Here is a 24,596-nt window from a genome sequence, read left to right as displayed (position 1 = left end):
AATAAAAAAACACACAATTATAAACACATATACAAAAACTTTCGGTGCAGGTAACAATTTGAACTGTACCCAGCCTCTCGGCCCGGACCACCATTTCCGGTTCGAGCAGGCACACGGCCCGCAGCGAATCCGGGCCGCCATCTTATCCTACACCAAAATAAATCATTAATTTTAAAAGTGAACACACTTTTATTATTCTTTTATATTCCCCGTTCGAGGAACTTTACGGCGGCGCACTCCTTTCACGGTCCTTTTTGTTTCCTTTGAATTTATAATTCAGAGGGATTCTTTATTATTTCTTTTCAGGCCATTGTTTCGCCGTGTCCCCATCTCTCTATTTCCCGGGTCCGTGGCCGAAATTTATTATTTAATTGCGTTTTTTTTTCTGTCGTGGAATATTTTGCCCCTTTACACTTTTTAAATTATTGATAGGGGACTGTGTTTATTTGTCCTTAAATATTGTGGGGAGGCTTTCACCTTGTTCCACACAAGTTTTAATTATAAAAAGTTAGCTAAAAACTTACCTGTTCTCTTAATGTCTGCTTCTGTATTGTCACGTAGCCTACTACTGTCTTGAACTGAGTTTTCTTGTGAACGTCCCGTCGTTGAAACATTATACAAGTCACTAAAAGCACTACCGTTACCAAAAAAACCACTACGGTCCTAGAAAAGTAGAGAAAAAATGCTGTAAAACAATTATTTTATACGTAAAAACTTAATTTGAAGCAGTACTGTACAGTACCGAAGTTGGATGTATTCAGATTGACTCTTCAGGATTACCTGTAAAGCAGCTTTGGCCTTTTCCACGCTCTGCTTCAGCTGTTCAAAGGTGCTGGGGTTGCAGAACCTGTAGGCAGGCCAGTCGGCGGCTGAGCCGAACTCTTCGGTTTTGATGCCCAGTGGACAGGTGGTGGTCGTACTGCGTTTAAGTTCCAGGGCGCCCTGATACGAACACGAGCTTTCGTACATTTTGCGCCTCAACGGACACTTTTTCCTTTAAACAGAAACAATATGTTCAGCTAAAATTACAAAAATTTACAATCTCTTTGATTGTAAACATTAATTATGTTAAATTATTTTAATAATGAATAGATTTTATCGAAAACAAAAGGTCTCTGATTGTTACTGGATTACTTTAGACATATTAAGTGAATTTGAAAATCACTTAATATTTGAGTAATCACTAAATTTACTTGATGAAAGAAACATATTTCTATCAATCTTCATAAATATTTATAACATTTTCATTCTGCTCTTTAAATACATTTACGTGTATTTTATTTCAAATTTTGGTTGCATAACAAAGTTTGAAGTGGTATATTCATTTCCTTTAGGAAAATTGTTCAAAAACTTTGACGGTTGATTTGAAGGAAAAGAGAAAAGTTTAAATATAGAAATTTGAACAAAATTATTATTATTATTAAGGAAGTAGATTGAACGTATATTATCTATCAGTGGTCAATTAATTATAAGAGATACATTTTGAAATTGAGAAAATCAAAAACAAAATTCACGTCCACTAATACTATTAAAATATGGTTTAAAGTGACCATCAGAATAATAAAAACATACGAATCAATAAAGATAATAAAATTGGCTACAAATTTTTCAATAATAATTAATAAATTGTTTATTTAAATATTAAAATATCAGAACAGTAGTTAAAAAATAATGTCTTAATTATATATAATATCTGAAATTTCTATTTTTATTTTTATACTTAAATAGAAATAATAACAATATGGAAAAAATAAAAAATAAACAATAATTTATCTGACGTTTTTTATTAACATCAAAAATATATATTAGTTACTAAACAATTTTCACAATTTATTATATATTATACACTTTTATGTAAATATGAATAATAAGGTAAAACACAGAATTATTAATTCATATATGACGTTTATTATGGACATAAAAAATATATTTAATCACGACAAATTTTTAAGTTTTTTTGTTTTATTGATGTCAAATTTACGTATATTTTTTTGTTTAAATAATATATGAATAAGGAAAAAAAACTTAATATTTATTTAACAAATACTTATTTAGTTATTAAACAAATTATTATTAGAATGAACTTAATGAAACATACATGTATAAGAGTAGTTTCAGAAAAAAAATCAAGTTATTCAAATTTTTTGTATAATATAAATAATAATGTGTATACATAGTTTTATTATTATAATTTATTATTTTTTATTCTGATTTATAAACAGAATTGATTTATATACACAATTGAAATTAACAACATTAAAATCTATTTTTTATTGACTGTTTAAATGAAATTTAGTAATTACTTATTACATACATAGTATATATTTTGATAAGTAGTATATTATATACTTTGATAAGGTGGTATGTCTGAAATGTGTGAAGTTTGTTCAATAATATTGATACAAAATATATAGTAAATTGATTTTTTTAACATTAACAAATGAGTAAAGTAATTAAATAAAGTTTCAAGTATATTTTGTTTTTTGAGAATATATAACATACAACAACAATAATATTAAAATAAATATAAAATATATATTTTTATAATATATTTATTTTATATATGTATTTTTATTATATATATTTATAATTTTCTGTGAACATATAAAAATATATATTTAATTATTAATAAATTATTATTAGAATGAACTTGATTTTATTTAGATAACTTAAAGAGTAAATAAAGTAAATTTTGTTAATTTATTTTTTAATATATAAGACTTTAAAAAATAATAAATATATTTTAATCTATCTAATAAAATTTATATTATATTCTATTTTATTCATAATTATTATAATACAATTTCCAATTTATTATAATATTATTATTATGTTATTTAATATAATTTTTATTATATAATTAATATGAATAAATAATATATAATAATGTTTATTTAAATATCCACAAATGAGTAAAGTAATTAAAGAAATATTGGAAATTTTTTACTGTATTATGAATAAACTCTTATTTATAATTTGTTTGTGTACATATTATGTAAATATCAACAATAACAATAAGGGAAAAATGAATAATACACAATTATTTATTTGACGTTTCCTATTAATATTTAAAAAAATTAGTTAATAACCAACGAGTTTTCATAATTTGTATAAATATTGTATGAATAAGGAAAAATAACTGACTGATATCAATTATTTAATTAACTTTTTCTATGGTCATAAAAAATATATATTTAATTATTAATAGATTATTATTAGAAGAAAATTATTTAGTTTTACTTGTTTAACTTAAAAAAAAAAATAATTTAAATTATAAATTACATACATTTAGTTATATTATTTTGATAATTAATTTTTTATTTCAATTTATAAATAAAGTACTTTTGTAAATCTATTTTTTAATGACAATAATCCAAATGATATTTCGTAGTATATTTTACATGATTGTAGAAATGGACATGTTTTGCAGTGGTTTGTGTTTAAATTTAAGTTCACGCTATCTTTGACTTCATCTTTTTTCAGTATGGGGTGACCATTCGAATAAATATTGTATTAAAACTAATGAATATTGTTATTGTTAGATATATTTAAATATGTATTATTATATTAAGTATACGATTGTTATTGTTGTTTAATGTTTAGGGATTCGAGTTAATTAATGTAATATTATTTATGATTGTCACTGTATCAATCATTTTTGTTCAAGATTGTAATAAGTTTATAAAAAGTTTAGACCAATGGTAGGATTCGCTCTCTTCCGTTCGAGAGTTCAAGTAGTTCGGATGTGCGATTACTTAATCAAAATCTAGGTAGGAATTTTTACATATTTCTTATTCATAATGCCTCATTTTGTTCTAATATCTGTGTTTTTTCTGTTTGTTGAAATATAGAGTATATTTTCTTAGTTTAAATCTTTCGAATGTTTGTCGGTGTCATGTGTAAAATTTGTACGTGGTGGCGGCTTTTTATTTCAAATCCCTCTCACATTCTGTTTCAGTATTTCGAAATTTGCAATCATTTTATTGTTATCCTTGTTTATTTAGAAATAATATGATCTCGTAAAATAGTATTTTTCATGTATAGATTTCTAGATGAGAGCAGTGTTTTCGGACATCTAATATCTTGTTAATTTTTTATAATATCGTTGTCTAATTTAGTTTCACTATTTTAAAGTTATTATGTGAGATAAACTGTTCAGAATTATGTTTCTTATGTTTTAACGTACGTTCAACGTTGATGATTTTTTTATCGAAGTATGTATACGGTAATTTCAAATGATACCCCGGGTGATTAAACTACACTATGTATTTTTTAATTTATTATGGAAAAAGTGTTATTTATAATTTGTTTGTGTAGATACTATGTAAATAATAACAACAAAGGAAAAACTAAACTGAACAATTATTTATTTGACGTTTTTTATTGATATTAAAAATATATTTAGTTGCTTAAATTTTTATTTAAATTTATAAACTTTTTTTATGCATTTTTATAGTTAGTTTTTTATTTTTTCTTTTTTTGTTTAATCTAAATGAAAGTTAGTTACTGTAAGTATTCTTGAATAATATTATTATTATTAAGACATATTATTAAGACAAAAACATACCAACCAATAATTCAGTTTGTCAGTTTAATAATACTGTTTAATTATTACACATTTTACAACAGAACTAAGTAATATACTGTTTATCTTTAATAAGTGTAATAAAAAATTTATTCCTATCGAATTATAATTTATTCCAAATGTTATAAGTTTATTAAAAAACTGAATAATTAATAATTATTTGTGTCACATTTTTTTTTGTTTTATATTTATTATTAAAAATATAGTTACAAACCAATTCTATTTGAGATTTTTTTATTGTGAAAAATAGTTATATTTATAAACTATGAATATGATGTGAATAAAGTAAATGTTTTTATGGACATCAAATATATATTTATAACAAATATATATATATATATATATATTGATTTATTGTACATTTATAATCAAATTTATATATTTTTATGTTGAAATATTGTATTAATAAAAAAATTGAATAATTACCAATAATTTATTTAACATGTTATATTTATTGTTATTTATTATATGTTATTATCTATTTATTTATGTTACTATACTGTATTAATAAAAAAATTAAATAATTTATTTAACATGTTATATTTATTGTTATTTATTATATGTTATTATTTATTTATTTATAATTTAAACTTATATAAATGTGATGTTAATAAAGTAAATGTTTTTCTGGACATCCATTATCACTAACAAATTTTAACTTTTTTGATTTAGTGTACATTGACAGTCAAATTTATAAACTTTTTTATGTTTAATTTAAATTATAAATTACATTTATAGTTTTAATATATATTCTATTCTAATTAGTGTTCATACTGAGTTAAAAATCATGATGAATGAATGATTTGATATAATTGTGAAAATAGTTTAATTTATAAATTGTCTAAGCAAATATTATATAAATAATAAATATATCGTTTTTCATTATTATCAGAAATATATTTAGTTTCTAATCATTTTTATTAAAATAATATTATATACAATCAATATCAATAATTGATATAAAATATTAAAAGTTACACAATTTACCTCTGTTTTTCTTCTGTTACCATAATTCTTTATATATATATATATATATATATATATATATACATATATATATATATATATATATATATATATATATATATATATATATAAATTTCTTAATTACTAAATTTGATTTTGAAAAAAAAAAACGTATATATTCATTTAATTAATATTTTCTATTCTATATCAACAAATATTTATTTAGTTATTAACAAATTATTATTAGAAGGAACTTAACTTAAAAAAACATACATGTACAAGTGTATGTTTCAGAAAAAAAAATTAAGTTATTCAAGTTTTATGTATAACATAAATAATAATGAATATATATAATTTTATTATTATTATTTATTATTTTTAATTCTGATTTATAATCAGAATTGATTTATATTCACAATTGAAATTAACAATATAAGATAATTTATTAAAATATATTTTTTTTTGACTGTTTAAATGAAATTTAGTTAATGTAATTACTTATTACATTTATAGTGTATATTTTGATAAGTGGATATGTCTGAAATATGTGAATCGTTTTTCATTGTTATCAGAAATGTATTTTGATAAAAAAGGAATGAAAAACACTTTATATTATATTAAACATTAAATAAATAAAATTTTGTAAATATATTTTTAATAAATTAATAATAATATTTTTCTTGTACATGTGTATCTATATTTTCATGATTCGACAATTGGATATCTAATATATTGTTTATTTTATTATAATATATAATAATAATATATTTATAAATAACAAATAAGTATATAATTTGGTAAATAAATAAAAAAATCAGAATAGAACTGACAAATAATTTATGAATTTAATTTTTCTGTTTTTAAACTAAATATATGAGTTTGAATAAATGGTTATTAAACAAACCATATACATAAAAATTATTATTAAACTGCAAAGAAAAAATATATTTTTAATAAATATATTATAGTTTTCAAAAATATAGTTCGAAAGTTATTAACAAGTTGAATTTGAAACTTATAGGTTCAATAAATAGGATATTTAAAGTCACTTCTTTAATAAATTGTTATTGTAAATTGTGTTCTATGAGGTCTAAGTTAATAATATTACAAAATTTGTTATTAATTATAATAACAAAAATAGAATGTTAGTCACATAAATTTTGACAGACCAAATATTATACAAAAAATATTTAATATTTAGGTACATATCCGGTACATGAGCACTTATTAATAAAAAAATATATAAAAGTTTCTAAATTGTACATCTAAAATAGTAACCGTCACCTCATGTTTGGTCCTTTGGTCCGTTCACTCAATTAAGACATCCCAAACGCAAAATAACAATTTCGCCAGTCCCTGGAACAACCGCAACAAAACAAAAATCGAGTCTTCCCTCTTCCCGTATCGATTGGAAACAGCACACACGCACACAAAAGCAAAAGCAAATGCAAATGCGAAGTCGAAGGCGAACGGCAAAAGCAAAAAGGACACGCCGGCAGGACTAAATAGTATAAAATAGGAGTGGAGTGTGACGGTATCGCGAGCTTTAATATTTAGTATACACAATTTACGAGTACGTCTAGTAGGCCACGCGAGTTTGTCGCGGCCGCCGCGATTGTTCGCTTCCGTTTCAATTAAGTTACAGGAAGAGGTCCCTCATCTCATTATGCACTGTTTTACAAATTTTATTTTTAGATTAATGCCACTTCCATTATTTGAAAGTAATTTTTTTATATTGCATGTTTATTGCATTAGGCGAAATGGACGGGACTGGACGGGACTGGACGGGACTGGACGGTCAGCCGTTGGGACGCGGAGGAAGTCGTTACGTCAAATTGTGTGATTGGAGTGTTTGTTTGTTTATAAAAGGCTAATTAGCTGACTTCCTTTTGAAAAACACCACAAATTTAACGTTTGGCTTATTTAAATGGCTCATTTCAATTATTTCTTTTGTTATTGTTCGATTACAATTTACCATATATAAATTGATTAATTAAAAAACATTTTTTGTTTTTGATTATTTCAGTATAAAAACTAATTAGACCTACATTTTTGTAATTACCAAAAATTTGTCATCATCATAAGATCATCATTGATAATACATTATATATATATATGTATATATATGTATATATATATATATATATGTATATATATATATATATATATATATATATATATATATATATTTATCATTAATAAATAAGTCTTTTGATTTATTGTCAAATTTACATATATTTTTTGTTGAAATATTATGTCAATAAAAAAAATGAATAATTATGAATAATTTATTTAACATTTTCTATAGTCAGAAAAATACATATTTAGTTATTAATAAATTATTAGTAGAAGAAACTTACTCGTATTTACTTATTTTTATAATTTGAAGTAAGTTATTCTGTATTAACAGTTTAGACGATTTTAGAAATTTTATGAAGTTTTGTCAACTTTATAAATTCAAAATAACTATTCCTAAAGTTTGTTAATTTTTACTTATTTTTATAATTAATATAAATTATAAATTACATAAATAGTTTTAATATATATTAAAGAAAAAAGTATATTTTATAATTTTATTCCATTTTGTACATACAAATTAGAGTACAATTGATTTTCAATTTACTATAATGTGTTTAATACCTTTTTTTACCCCAGTTATTATTTAATGCAAATTTTATAATATCAATATATATGTATTGTATTGTTTGAGTAAATATGTGAAAAGTATCATTAAAATAAAAAACTTAATAATTAATATTTATTTATATTTTTTAGTTACTAACCAGTGTTAGTTTATTATAATGTATGGATTTCAGACAATTTTTTAATTATGAATAATATTTATGAACTATGAAATTAATTTTAAATTAAATATTTGTATATACATACATAACATGTAAATAGTTGATTAATAATATTAATCACTTCTTTAATTTCATAATTTAATAACTAATAATAATAGTAATAATATTTTTTGATAACTATAAAAATTTTTAAATTTATTACGAAAAAATAAATTAAAAACAGATTTCTGAATCACATATTTTCTTTTTTTGTTAAATTGTTTGTAATTTGTACTGTATTCTGTGTGTGGTAATAAGTTAATTTATTTAAAATTGTTTACAAAAATTAATAAAATAAATAATAATTAAATAAATAAAAAAAATTGTGAATATTATATAATATTTAAAATACTTTAAAAAAAAAATTATTTTAAGTTTTAATTTTAATAAAAATTTGTAAAAAATTTGAAATTATAAATTAATTATTTCTATATTTGTTAATTTTTATTTATTTTTTTAATAATAATTATTTTAAAGAATTTTAGTAAAATATGTATTTGAATTTTAATTATAATAATTTTATTAACTTTTTTAATTTTACTATTTAATAAAATATAAAATATGAATGTATTTAATTTTTATTTATTACCTTGTTAATTATAATTATTAAAAAATTTACCTGTTAAAAATTAAATTTAGACTCTTTTGACAATTATTTAATGTAAAATTAGTTTATACTTATTTATTCACGTTCTATATTAAATCATAATATTATACAAAAAATAAGTATTATTATTTAATGACTAATAAAATATTAATACATTATTTTTTATATAAATTTTTTGTATTCCATTTGTGATAATGAGTTAATTTATTGAAAATCTTGTTATAAAAATTAATAGATTAAAAAAAATGTGCATTCGGTATAACATTATTAAAGTATTTATTGAAAAAGATTTTAAGTTTTATTAAGTGTAAGTTATTCTATGATATTTTAAATATTTTAATGAAAATTTTCCTAAATTCATAATAATTATTTCTAAAGTTAATTTTATTATCATGATTAGTTAGTTCTTTGTATAATAATAACTTAATATAAAGTATGGGTAAATAAGTAAAAAGTAATTTTAAATTAAATGTTTGTTTAAGACAGCCTAAATTTAATTTTTAATATGTAAATAGTTGAATGAATGAAAAACAAATTAAGTACACATTTTTTAATCACAATTTATAATTATAATGAAAGTTTACTATATAAAATAAAAAAATATTTAAAATATTTATTGAAAAACATTTTAAATTGTATTTGGTGTAAGTTATTCAGTAATAATTATATTATAATAAATTCAAAATAATTAATTCTAGTTTTTTTAATTTTTATTTTTTACTGTGATAACTTAGTTCTTTGAAAACATTGGGAACTTATTATGAACTATAAAAATTTGAAATTTATTATGAAAAAACAAATTTGGTACAGGTTTTTTAATCATATATTTTCTTTAATTCTTTCTGAGATAATGATAAGTTTATTGTATTCTATTTGTGGTAATTAGTTAGTTTATTGAAAATTTTGTTATAAAAATTAATTAATTAAATTTTTGTGAATTCAGTATATCATTTAAAATATTTATTGAAATACATTTTGTATTTGAAGTAAGTTATTCTGTATTAACAGTTTAGACGATTTTAGAAATTTTATGAAGTTTTGTCAACTTTATAAATTCAAAATAACTATTCCTAAAGTTTGTTAATTTTTACTTGTGCCTATAATAACATGATTCTTTATATAATATTTTAAACATTTTATAATTTATATAAATAAAATAAGTACAAATTTAGTAAAGTAAGTTTAAAAATAGTGACATAATTAAGCATTTAGAGTATTTTTGTGGATTTTTTATGGAAAAAACTAATTATATACACATTTCAAGATTTTTTACAGATTTCCTGTATATAAGCGATTAATTTATTATATTCTATTTGTGACAGTGAGTTATTTAACACAAATATTAATATACAGTTAATTTTTAATAATAAAAATTGTAAACATAAAAATAATTACATATCTGTACATGTCTGAGCCGTAAATTTACTTGATTTCCAAAATATTTGTAAATTGACAACGAAGTATTCATTCATTCATATCACAATATTTTAGTTAAAAAATCTTATATTTATTTTTTAACCAAATATGAATTTCAATAAGTAAGTTAATTAATTAAATTCAAGTTTTTGTTAAAACTTAACACATTTTCTTTGCCAACATTAAATATTAATTATCGTATGAACATTGCTAGAATCTCAAGAATTTATTTAAAACACTATAAATTTATATGCCGAGCTGATTTAATGATAACATTGTAAATTGTTACTTTATAATTTTTTTTTCAGATTCTAGTGTTTAATAAATTATAAAACTTGCAACATAAACATTTTGAATTTATAAACAGTTTTTTAACAATGAATATAAATTATATCGCCGTTTAAATTTATATTTGCAAATATGTGTGTGTTTGTTGGAAGTATATTTGAGTTTTTACCACACTCCTTCTTTGGCACCAACTCAAACTTGTGACAGAAAAGCTTTATTTACAAATGATTAAGAGACTGTTCGGCTATATTGTGGTTGGAACATAAATAAAATGGTCACTAGTTTTACTAGACACTTTATAAATAGAGCAAATCCTCATTTTCTTACAATTTACAACAGATTTTTGTGAAACCTATTATAAATATAGTTTTAAAAATTATACCAGTTTCTTTAACAATGTTATAATGTAATAAATTTAGTATATGACTTTAGGAAAATTTTATTTAAATACAAAAACATAGATAAGGCCACCAAGAGCAGCGTCGTTTGCGTTGAGGTGCGGTTCGTGCTTTATGTTGCACGACAAGACTTTGTCACACACCGGAACTGATAAAAATGTGAAATATAGTCGAAAAGCCGGACCCAACGATCTATTATACCCATATAACTATTCATATCTAAATGCAACCAACTACTATCGTTTATGTTGGCTTTTTTTTTCGGCCAGAGCTGTCGTCTCCACTTCGGACGAAAAAACTTTGCCTGCCAAATGGTGTGGGTACAAATAAATGTGACTTTCAGTTTTAAAGGGGGTGATGACGCAATTTTGCAGGACAAAGAAATTAAATTTGTTACAAAATACGTAAAAAAAAAATATATTTAATTGCTAGTCATGTTCCTTTTTTTCTTTTTTTCTTAATTCTTAAATATTTTTACTATAAATTGTAACTACAATTTGCAATACAATTAATTTAAAAAAAATCTACATTTAGCATTCTAAAAAGTTATAATTTCTTGAAATAGATGGAACCAGGTAACTTTTTATAATTAATCTTATATAATTTCGACTTTTTCTTGTGCAATACTCTTGTTAAATTTTAGAAGTTAAATTTTATTAAAAAATGTATCATAACATGTAAATGATTAAAATTAATATATTTATTATTATTTTTCCACAGGACTGTAATTTCTACATGATAAAAAAATGACGTATCATGGTAAAGTTTCACAGGATAAAGAAATTAAAATTATTGAAAAATGTTTTTAAAAAAACAAATAATTATCAGTCACGTACATTCTTTATTTTACTTACTTCTTTTACATTAATACCATAAAAATGATTACATGAAGATTAAAATATCCTTTTGTTTAATTATAAATTTTAATTGCAATTTACAATACAATAAATTAAAAAAAAAAATCACATAAAGCTCCTTATAAAGTTTTATTATTATTTCCTTTAAGGAAAAGAAGTTGACAATAATGGAAACATCAACAAGTCGTATTTGAAATAAAGCAAAAATTTAAATTATTAAAGTTATTTAAATGTTTTAAATTAATATTTGTACTATCTGCGTTTATTTTTGTGAAACATTTTTGGTGAATTTTATAATAAATATTGAATTTTAGGTGCTATTAGATTATTTTGAAATTTTGAATCTAAAATAAATTAAATTTGTTCCTTAATTATTTATTATAATTTTTTACAAAATTATTAAAATATGTATATATATTATAAATAATTATTTATTTTGTACATAATATTCCACACGTCGCCCCTTTCAAAATGTTTATTGTAAATCGTAATATTACCTTACGAATATTATCTTTACGATTTTAATCAACAAACTTCAACGAAACAAATAAAGATAGATAACTGATTAACAATTCACAATAAAATAGCTATGTTAAATGAGATGTTAATGAGAATTTTAATTTTATAGAAGTAGTGAACTTTTACAAAACAAAGCATTTAAAATTGTTGTAAAAACAACTAATAAATAATTAATTATTACTCATATTCATTCTTTATTTATCTTAATAATAATAGAAAGAAAGATTACTTGAAAAATTGTAGATTAAGTATCCTTTGTTTTATTAGAAAATATAATTGTTAATAAATTTGATAATACTAAATAATTTGATTATTATTTCCTTAAAACAATTAAGATTAATGGAAACATTAATAAGTGAATTTAGAAACTGACTATAAAATTTTCATGGAATATTAATCTGTTTAAATTTTTTAATTATTATTGTATATATTTTCATTTTTTATTGTAAAATAGTTTTGTTGAATATTTATAACACATTTAAAATGTAACAATTAAAAATTCTAACTTTATTAGAATAAATACATATTACTCCTCATTATTTTAAATGAGCCTATCATAATTTTTTTTTATTTAACATATATTTGATATAATTTAATTGATAATTGATTTTATATGGAATTATTGAAGGATAATCTGTAATAATAAATTATTAATGTTCCAATTACAAAATACTTTTAATATACACTACGATTATAAGTTATTTAGTTTAATTTATATTTTAGAGGACGTAGAAGTGGAGTGGAGTTTTGCAGGAAAAAAACAGTAACAATATTTGAAAATGTGTTAAAATATTAAGTATTGAAATTATTTTTAAAATTATTGATATAAAAAAATATGGTAAAATAATTGAATAATTGATTATTAGTATAAATACAAATTAATTACTATTAATTTAAAGTCAATATATAAACGTATTTATTTAATATATTATAAAATTTATTGTTTATTATGCATAATAAATTTATAAAATAAAAAATTATATATATAATCTTCAAATATTATAACGTTCCTTAATGAGTATATTTTATAGAACGTGTATAAAAGTGAGGCCTAAAAAATTTAAATTATTGTAAAAGTTAAAAATTTAATTAACTATTTATGTTCATTATTTGTATTACTTATTTTTATGTTAAACTAAAATATCTTGTTTTATTATGAACATACAATAAATAAATTAAAAAAAAAAAAATAATTATTTCCTTAAACAAATAAATTTAGCAATAACAGAAGCATCAACAAGTGAATTTAAAAGGAAACAAGAAGTTGTTTGTGAAATTTCTTGTTCAAATTTTTTAATTATTATTATTTTCATTTTTTTTTTTTTCTGGTAAAATATTCTTGTTCAATTTTTTTTGTCCATAAATATTGAATTGAATTGAAACTACTAAATTATTTTTAAAATTATTGATGTGATATAAATACAAATAATTTACTATCAACTTAAAGTCAATATATAAACGTTATTGTTTAAAATATTATAAAATTTAATGTTTATTATATATAATAAATAGCTTTTTATTTAAGGATTAAATTATCATTTAATATGAGTTAATATACATACACAAATTTGTATAATTTTATATTATATTATATTTTAAAACATATAAAATAGATTAAGGTTATACTTTACTTGGTGAGTTTCTATTTTAAAGAACACACATTCTTTACCAATTTTATCATAAATATTGAATTTTAAAAACTACTAAATTGTTTTTAATATTATTGATATGATACAATTAAATTAATTAAAATATCTTGGTTAATTAGTATGAATACAAAAGATTTATTAATTCAAAGTCAATATATAAACATTATTGTATAAAATTTAATGTTTATTGTATATAATAAATAGCTTTTTATACAAGGATTAAACTATTATTTAATATGAGTTAATAAACACACAAAAATTTGTATAATTTTATATTATATAATATTTTTATGCACATTAAATAGATTGTTATACTTTACTTGGTGAGTTTCTATTATAGAACTATGTTCTTGACCAGTTTTATCACAAATATTAAATTTTAAAAACTACTAACATGTTTTTAATATTATTGATAAGATACAATTAAAATATCTTAGTTAATTAGTATGAATACAAATCATTAACCATTAATTTAAAGTCAATATACAATATAAACCTGATTGTTTAAAACATTATAAAATTTTTATATAGAATAAATATCTTTTTTAAGGACTATGGTATTGTTTAATATGAGTTAATATAAGTTAATGTACAATTTTATATTTGATTATTAAAATATATTCACAAAAATAAAAAAATATTAATTTTCCAATTAATTTTAATGCATATAATATATACTTGGTAAGATTCAATTTTAAAGAACATGGTGATATGGTATTTTTCAGGAAAAAGAAAATAAAATTTTTATAATAGTATTCTGATAATTATTTATATTAAAATATAAATAAAAACATAATACAATACTCTTAATGAATTTTATATATACATATACATATATATAAATTATACAATTTATTTATCATTAAAGTCAATATATCAACGTTATTATTTAAAATATTTGAAAGTTTATTAATATCTATTATACAATAATATACATATACAAATTTGTATAATTTAATACATATAAAAATTGCAGTAAATTAGTATATCTTATTCTTTTATTATAAACTCTAATTGCAATTAGCAGCACAACAAATTCTAAAAGAATCCACATTTAATCTTTAAATAGTATTTTTTTCCACCAAAAATATAAAGTTAAATAACGAAAATATTAACAAATAAATTTGAAATATATGTATTTTTTTAATAGATCGAAATGTTTAATTTATTTAATTGTTGTCAAATCTGTTTTTTGTTTAAACATTTTATGAATTTTATTAGAAGTATTGGACTTTACAGAGTAATTTATTTATTTTATTATTAACTTAATTAATAATATTATTATTGGTACGAAATAACAAATAAAAATTTTATTTATAATTTAATACACATACTTAAATTTGAATATTTATATATAAAATTATTAAAATATATTTATAAAGGTAAGAAATAATTAATTTTCCCCTTACATTTTAAATGTACAAGAAATATAAGTTAATACATACAATACTCTTATTAAATTATTATCAATATTCAGTGTAATATTTACAAGATTTATAAAAAATCCAATCAAACAAATTAATATATCAATTAATTAAGAATTATCCAAATTAATAATAATAATAATTTATTAACGCCACAATTTTATTGTAAACAATTGTGATAGTTTATTAAATATAAATAATTATAGGATAAGATGTTTACAAAATGAACGTATTACCCATCAGAATATTATGAATATGTAAGATAAGTAAAGGAATTCTTTTATAAAATATTTGAAAAAGCTCACGAGCATTAAGTTGTACACCTCTGTATTGTTTTGATATCCTGATTAAATAAAATAAATGTTAATAGGAGAACAGAATAATGAAGGTTCATTTATATAGAATATATTTTAAAATAATTTGTTTAAATATTAACATTCAAAAAGTATATACATATAAAGTAAATACATTTAATTAAATTTATATATGTATAATATAATACCGATAAACAATTGCAGGAAAATAAACTTTCGAGTTGTTGTTTACGACGTAAAAGTGGGGTAGCTGAACTTACCTCAAGACAACCTTCTTATATCACATAAATATTACGGGTGTATCAGATAAAAGCACAAAACAAAATGTTTAAATAAAGCTCTGGGTAAAAGTCAATGTTTTCGTGTAAAAAGATCGAGTCCACCAGGAGCACAGTCGTATCAGATCGCGTCCATGGGGGGTGGCAAGGCGGCGTGAACGCGACGGTGCCGACAGGAAATCGCGTAAGAGGACCTCGGACGGACGACAGGAGGAAAGTATGTGCGAACGTCCTGGGCCGCACCACTGACCGGCACCGGGTTAATTGACGTGATCCTTTTGGGGCCAGGAATCGCTCGGTGACAGATCAGGAAGGCAGTGCCGACAGGAAGTGTAGTACAGGTCCTGCGGAACACGAAGCGTCGTCAGGAATGGCAGGAAACAATATCGCAAGTGGCGGTTCCTCTTGGGGGCGGGGCGGTTCCTACCCCCACCACCGGGGTCCGCGCCACCCCTGCACGTACACGGGGGATGCTCGGCGTTTTTGGGGGACGACGTGCGTCGCTATCGGGTCCCGGACTAATATTTCAACGTGCCCGTTGCTCGGCCCTATGTTTCCATTATTAAATTAACGTGTAAATATTTCGCTGATGAATGGTGCTGTTTACGTTGGTCTGTTCCTGATTTTCCTGCGGAGACGCACCGCAAACATTGTTCTCCTGAATACTTAAATTTACATTGTTTTACCCGAATTTATATTCAATGTATTCCCCAATTATTATTGCTTCTTTTATAAATTTCCTTGTCTGAAATTCTGAACAATTAAATATAATATTATACTTAATAAATATTGGAATTTTAATGACGTTGATTTTTGATTTTATTTATTTAAATTTAGACAAAGATTGGAAATATGCCCACCTAATAATTATTAATATTTATTCAAGAAATTTGCTAAAAATATTAACATTTAATTCGTGTTCAACATGTGTAAGTTACTGCTGGTTTTCGGTATTCAGCAGGAAGAGCTTATAACCCCGCCTACGTCGCATGCGCTTCCCCATATTGCCACCAATCCTCGCGGTTTCTGTTCATCCCTAATCGCCGCTGATAATTAGGCACATCATGCGTTGTATCGCATCCTATATTTCCTGACTAGATCATGTACACTGTTTACTGCTATCTGCTGAGCAATATAAATTCCATAAAGAGGTCAAAGGGCAAAGTATTAAAGATACTTGAAACAATTTTATCAACTCATTCATTTTGTTTCGAAAGAAAGGACGATGTCAATTGTAATGACTTCTTGTACAAAAAAAATTAACGCACCACACCAATATTAATTGATTATTATAAATATTTTCTGAAAAAGGGACAAATAATGTTTACATTTATTTGTATTTTTATTTAAAAATAGGATTATTTGTTACAAGAAATCTTAAACAATACAGTCTTACTAAAAAAATTTAAAATACTTATGATAATTACGAATGACATCTTCACACTCAAAATCAGGGTTGGGGTTACAAATTACTTTACCTAGGTCGTTGTCCAATAGTTTCAATGCTTATTCGAATTCCTTCTACGTTTTTTAACTGAGTCTGTAAAATTCTTGTAGTCACAAACTATTACCTCAAAGTTATGTCTCAAAAAATGATCTTAAGCAGGAGTTGTTGCAGGATTTCTACCTCGACCAGATAGATATTTATTTTATTGTTATATTGTATTTAAAATATTTTTTGGGTGATAAATGGTCTCTTTAAGAAGTGTAAATTATAAATTTGCGACTAAATTGATAATTATTAAGCATTTTGTAAAATCTTTAAATTTGATTTTATAATTATTTATTCGTTTAATTTATTTTATTATATCAATAATTTTTAAGAATGTTCTTAGTAATTGTTATATTTATTCATTCATTTAATATATTCAAATAATTATAAAATTTAATAAACTTATTTATTAAATATTTAATATTTTTCAGTTTTTAGATATTTTTATTATAATAACTTATAAAAAATATTAAAATATTATTACATTGTTGTGTTGTCCATTTTCAGGTATTAATTATATAATTTTTAAAATATAAATTTCTTTTGATTTAATTTTTAAATTAAGTTAAGATATAATTATTCAAATTCTTTTTATTTTCATTGTTTAAAGTGTTAAATATTATAGAATTTATTACAGGTACATATTTCAATAATTTTAAAAAATAAATTTGATTTTTTATTCACTTTTTAGATAATTATAAGATATTTTTTCAATAATTTTTATAATTAAATTATACTTATTTATTAAATATTTAATATTTTTCAATTTTTAAAAATGGCTCTATTTCAATAATTTGTAAAAATATTTTAATTCATTTATTTCACTTTTGATGTATGTCTGTTTTAATTAATTATATAATAAAATAAAATTTAATTAATTATATAATATTTAAAATTTATTTTATTGTTCCAATAATTTTTAAAAAAATTAGCTTTCTTATTAATTGATTTAGTTACTTATTCATTTAATATATTTTTATATAATATTTAAATAATTTTAAAATTTAATAAACTTATTTATTAAATATTTACTATTTCTCAATTTTTAGATCATTTTATTTTAAAATTCTGTTATTTAATTATTTAGAAACAAATTTTTATTATAACAACTTATAAAAAGCATTTTATTACGCTTTTAATATTTGTCCAGTTTTAAATATATAATTTTTAAAATATAATTTTCTTTTGATTTAATTTTAAAACAAGACATATTTATTCAAATTCGTTTTATTTCGTAGTTTAAATATTATTAGTGTTAAAAAAGATTAGAGAAACATATTTCAATAAAAAATAAATTTGACTGTTTTTTTCAATTTTCAGATTATTTTAAGATATTTTTTATAATAATTTTTAAATATTAAATTAACTTATTTATTAATTATTTAATAATTTTTTTAATTTTTAGAAATGACTTTATTTCATTAATTTGTAACAACATTTTAGTTTATTTAATTCACTTAATTATATATTTTTAAAATTTGTTACTCTTAATTTCACTTTCAAAGTAAAGTAAGACACAATTAAGTCACTTTTGTTTTATTTAGTAAATTTTATTTTATTAATGCATTTAAAAATCGTTTTTATATAATGATTTTCAAAATTTATTTTGTTTCAATAATTTTTAAAAATGTTAAGTTTCTTATTAATTGTTATAGTTCATTCATTTAATATATTTTTATATAACATTTAAATAATTTTAAAATTTAATAAACTTATTTAAAATAATATTTGACAATTGTTAGATAATTTTATTTTAAAATTCTATTATTTAATTATTTAGAAATACATTTTTATTATAATAACATACAAAAAACATTTTACTTTCATTATTAATTATAATTTAAATTTATTATTGAGATTTAAATTTCTTATTGATATAACATAAGACATAATTATTCCAAATCGTTATATTTCGTAGTTTAAATATTATTGGTGTTAAAAAAGATTAGAATAAGTAATTTTAAATATTGTAGAATTTATTGTATGTACATATTTCAATAATTTTAAAAAATAATTTAGACAAATTTATTCACTTTCTATTTTTTTCAATAATTTTTAAAATTAAATTAACTTATATATTAAATTTTAATATTTTTCAATTTTTAGAAATGACTTTATTTCAATTTTCAAATATTTTAGTTCATTTATTTCACTTTTGTCAATTTTAAAATATTAATCATATAATTTTTAAAATTTGTTTCCTTTTATTTCACTTTCAATGTAAAAGTAAGACACAATTAGTCAAATTTGTTTTATTTAGTAAATTTTATTTTATTAAAGCATTTAAAAATCTTTTTTATTAGTAAGTAATAATTAACAACACACAATTCGAATGATCAGTGCTTCAAAACTCTTTTATAGCAAATAACTTCACTACCCTATGAAAATAAGAGTTATCTCCTTGGCTAAAGGGCCTCAACTCCCCACTATTTAAACAATAACTCAATCTTAAAGAGATTACTCAAATGTTGAAACCAAATACAGTTAACACACTTAGAAAAAATATGGTTTCAAACTACAGTACAAAAGATAACTGTCACGAAGAAAATGGTGGAAGATTCCATCAGAACATTGGAAGATCAATAACACCTGTTGGAATCTATTAAGTTGGAAATGTAGTAGTACAATGTTTGATTGATTAAAGTGGAAGGTAAAGGTCCAAGAAAAATGACATATAGTTAATAATGTTTTATTTTTTATGTTTAAGTTCAAGATGAATAAAAAATTCCAATCCATACAAATAACGTACACCACATTCATTACAAGACATCGGATCATCTTTGTTGTGGTAAGCCATGTGCTTATCGTAATCCACATACAATTCCAAGCAACAAAAATCACACACGAAAGGATCTGGCAAATCATCAATCGAATCATCTAAGCATTTAGCCTTAGGTGGTGGAACATAAGGTTCAATTTCAGTTTTAACTTCATGACTTTTCCCCACACTGCTCTTACGAAGGCGCTTCCTCCCGTAAACCTCAACGACTTTGGTTTCATCCGGGGTACCATCGGGTTTCAAAACTTGTCCGGGAGTGTGGCCGGTTCTTCTGGCATGAATCTTGAGCAGGCGTGCAAATTTCCCTTTGTAGTCGCAATCAGCACATCGATATTGGCACAAGTCGGAATGGGATTTCTGATGGGAAATCAACATGGACTTGCTGATACATTCGTATGTGCATTGGTCGCATTTAAATGGCTTGTTTCCGGTGTGGTGGCCCATGTGGTAGGTATAATGATGCTTGTATTCCGTTACAAAGGGACATACTGGACAAGCTATTAATTTATCTTCTCTTATGTGGATCCTGGAGTGTTGCCAAAAGTCTTCTATATTAGTAAATGTCTCCAAGCAGTTGCGACATGTTTTTCCCTTCTTTTTATTCGAGGTGGTTCTTCTCTTTGTTGATTTAACACTGGACTCCGAAGTGTTTTCAGAAGAATCACTGTAACTGGCTTTGTCGAAAGCTGGGATTATTGAAGAAACCATTTTGTCTTCAATTCAATTAGCTATCGATGTCTGGATTGATTGATACAACTTGAATCAATGCATAACTTTTTATATATGTTGTCAGGTATAACTTCAATGCATACATTACCTGTAGTCACTTCTTATTTTCTAAATTTAGTTAATTTTGGATTAACTTATAGGTTGCATACGTTTATACAGATTAATTACAGGTCAAAAAAGTCTCCCCAAGACTGTAACCACCCCTTGAATCATTATCCTATTACATATAGAATATTAACCGGTTTAATTGTCGTTAGAAACACTGGATGCGATCGAGCGTGCCAATGTTGCCGGGTCTATTTCTAATTGTGCACGGTCCCTGATCAAAGTTGGCAGCGTCCCATTATGTTCTCAAATGGCGTTCATGCCTTCCTGAGCTTCGAAGATGCCATTACTACCATCTGACACTGGAAATTCGTCCTATCCAAGGATAATAGCTCACTCTCTTATTTTTAAACGCCGAACATGGGCTCTAATGACCCATATTTCAACTGATAACTTGGCTAATCTTTATTGTAATCTGGTCGTGATTATGTACTTATGCATAATATGCTTTTTGAACTGGAAACTTCTTGTTTTAAAGCTCATTTGAGCAACAACAAGCAAGAATTATGTGTTGAGGTCTGCACTAAAAAAATTCACTCATCTGGTGGGACTTGAGGCAATAAATAATGAAGTACGGTTAAGTGAACGAGCCATCGGACACTTAATATTAATGCATCGCGTGCACAACTCCTGTTTCTGGCCCTCAACAGTTACGTCATTTCCGTAACATTATATCGCTGTGCCTCTTGCCGGACCAACTGGAAGAAACAATGTTGAAAGTATAAAACAACAGTGTTCAACCAAAATAATAACTAACATTCAGGGTTTAACTTATACATAAAATTAATTATATATAATTACGACTAATTACACCACTTTTAACACACTCAAACTAAAAACTTAATGTTACCTTAGTTATCAATCAACATTTTATTTGTTGAAATAATTAAGGAATTACACAAGGTTTTTCTAAAATTTAGGAGAGGTTTTTTGAGGCTCAATTACTTTAGGATAAACTCAAATTTTCTCCATTATTGGATGTGTTCAATCTATATAAGGTAGTTTATATAACTAGATAATAAATTATACAAGACATATAATGTGAAAAGTAAAATTTCTGGTAACACATAAAATATTAGCTAATATTTTAACTAATTTAAAATATAACGATTCCTTGATTAATTTTCGTTTTTGTTTAAATAAGAAATTGTACTCTACAATTTAGCCATTGTCTTTAACATTTTATAAATACTTTTAGTTATCAAGATTGTTAGTTAGTTTATAAATTAATTTGTAATGGGAACTATAGACTTAAATTTAAATAAATAGATCCACATTCTTATTGCAAAAATGGTCTATGAAATAATACTAACTATGAAATAGAGGCATTTAATTAATGCCTATAATCAAGTTTGCTGAGTTGTTCAACTACAGGAGTAATTAGAAAAATTTGTATCATTTTGTCAACCTAAATGGGCAATAAGGGCGCCAAATAAACATCAAAAGCAATTAAATAAGATATCTTTTGAGGTTAAAATAGAAATCTTATACCCAAAATTAATATATCTTATATTATAGCCTTAAAACAAATTAAGTATGAAGAACACCAGTGAGCAAGTTGTGTTGATTTAAAAATGGTTAACTTCCTTCTTTGATAATAAAGTGGAAGAATCAGTATTGGGTTATCAAAAATTGTGATTAAAAATTATCAATTAACCTTTAGTTCTTTGAGAAAATCTTATTTCTGGTCAATGCATATTAAACTGATACTTATGAAGCATTTTGTAAAGTCTTTAACTCGAATTCGATTTTGTTTTATATGGGAAAGATAAGAGAATTATACACGGTTAGAGAAAAATGTGGTTTCAAACTTTAATATAAGTAGAAAGGATAACTCTCACGAAGAAAAAATTGAAAGATTCCGTCAGAATATTATAACTATTGAAGATCAATACCAATGATACTTATTGGAATCTTCACTGAGACTCTACAACTATTAAGTATGTATAATTGTTTTCGGAAATAAATGTATATAAATAAATTGTTTGTTGTTTTTTTTTTCAACTATAAGGTGAAAAGTGTATCATAAAAGAATAAATATCTCAAAAACTACATCTAATAGATAAAATCTATATACATGGTGGAAAAAAGTATGGAATGTTTTTAAAAATTGGATTTTTATCCCCTGGAATTTTTTATATTTGTTGTAATAGTGTTAAAAAAGCCAAGACGTCCACCAAAAACCACTCCTAAGATAGATAAAATTATAAAAAGGCTTTTCCTTAAAGATCCTCGCAAAACATCAACACAAATTATGGTGGAAATTTCAACACAGTTTAATCTAAAAGTTAATAATATAACAATGGTATCAATTGGAGGCTAAAATGGATTGTTTTCAATAGAGAAACATTCTGTAGAACTCCATGCACTACTCAAGGAAGTGTTGAAAATGGACGCAAGCCAGAACGTCCAGCAAAAACGACTCCTAAAATAGATAAAATTATAAAAGGCTTTTCCTCAGAGATCCTCGCAAAACATCCAGACAAATTATGGAGGAAATTTCGACACAGTTTAATCTAAAAGTTAATAATATGACAATGGATTCAATTGGACGGTAAAATGGATCGTTTTCAATAGAGAAACATTCTGTAGAACTCCATGCACTACTCAAGAAAGTGTTGAAAATGGACGCAAACCAGAACGTCTATCAAAAACCACTTCTAAGAGAGATGAAATTATAAGAATGCTTTTCCTCAAAGATCCTCGCAAAACATCAAGACAAATTATGGAAGAACTATCGACACAATTTAATCTAAAAGTTAATAATATAACAATGGATTCAATTGGAGGCTGAAATGCATCGTTTTCAATAAAGAAACATTCTGGAGAACATCATGCTTACATTTGCCGAGGAAGAGATGCCACTTGGTTGGATATTTCAACAAGACAACGATCCCTAACACAGGTCTAAAGTTGTTAAAGAGTGTTTCTTAATGAAAAATTTAACTGTGCTTGAATGGCCATCTCAGTCCTCCTACCTAAATCCTACCTATTGAGCAGACAAGAACATTTTCAAACCATACAGGAGCTGTGGCAACAAATTCCTGTTGTCACATTGCAGAGAATGGTAGATTAAATACCTAAAATACTGAAATATTTGAGTTATTGTCAATTTTTTATAAATATTAATAAACTATTCCATACTTTTTCCAGACCAAATTGATTTTTTATTCAACAAAGTAAAACCTGTGAAATTAATATTATTGTGATTAATGGACCGACATTACAGTAAATTAGATTTGTTCAGATTTACAAAAAATCAGGGAAAACATTTGTTAATAAATATTCCATACTTTTTTCATACACTGTACATAGACAAAATCTAAGTACTAATTTGAAAAAGCAAT

General features: G+C 23.0%; 2 protein-coding genes across 3 annotated transcripts in view; both read right to left on the bottom strand.

Moving 5' to 3' along the window:
• The window catches only part of LOC109604214 (DNA-binding protein D-ETS-3), a 149,987-nt gene that overhangs the window by 125,201 nt on the left and 190 nt on the right, over window positions 1-24,596 (bottom strand). Inside the window, exons 1-3 of one of the 2 annotated variants that reach the window (XM_049962838.1) lie at window positions 6,836-6,937; window positions 781-994; window positions 525-663 (exon numbers count right to left, since the gene is read on the bottom strand). In XM_049962838.1, coding sequence (XP_049818795.1) covers window positions 525-663; window positions 781-994; window positions 6,836-6,840 — 358 coding nt within the window. In that variant the 5' untranslated portion in view covers window positions 6,841-6,937. Of the gene's footprint in view, window positions 1-524; window positions 664-780; window positions 995-6,835; window positions 6,938-24,596 lie in introns of those variants that run through there. The other variant, XM_049962839.1, reaches the window with a different exon arrangement.
• LOC109603487 (protein hunchback-like) lies at window positions 20,326-24,439 on the bottom strand. The gene is made up of 3 exons (XM_049962842.1): window positions 24,394-24,439; window positions 24,092-24,337; window positions 20,326-21,947 (listed from the first exon to the last, which is right to left on the bottom strand). The coding sequence occupies exon 3, from the start codon at window positions 21,121-21,123 to the stop codon at window positions 20,326-20,328; it is 798 nt and encodes a 265-aa protein (XP_049818799.1). The 5' UTR covers window positions 21,124-21,947; window positions 24,092-24,337; window positions 24,394-24,439.

This window comes from Aethina tumida, chromosome 2, assembly GCF_024364675.1.
Source record: "Aethina tumida isolate Nest 87 chromosome 2, icAetTumi1.1, whole genome shotgun sequence".
In the NCBI taxonomy this organism is placed as follows: Eukaryota; Metazoa; Arthropoda; class Insecta; order Coleoptera; family Nitidulidae; genus Aethina; species Aethina tumida.
The sequence above is the reverse complement of the archived record's forward strand: the minus strand, read 5'-3'. Positions and strand labels throughout refer to the sequence as shown.

Excerpts from the sequence above, each read along its gene's own strand:
- LOC109603487 (XM_049962842.1), bottom strand. The coding sequence starts at position 21,123 with ATGGTTTCTTCAATAATCCCAGCTTTCGACAAAGCCAGTTACAGTGAT.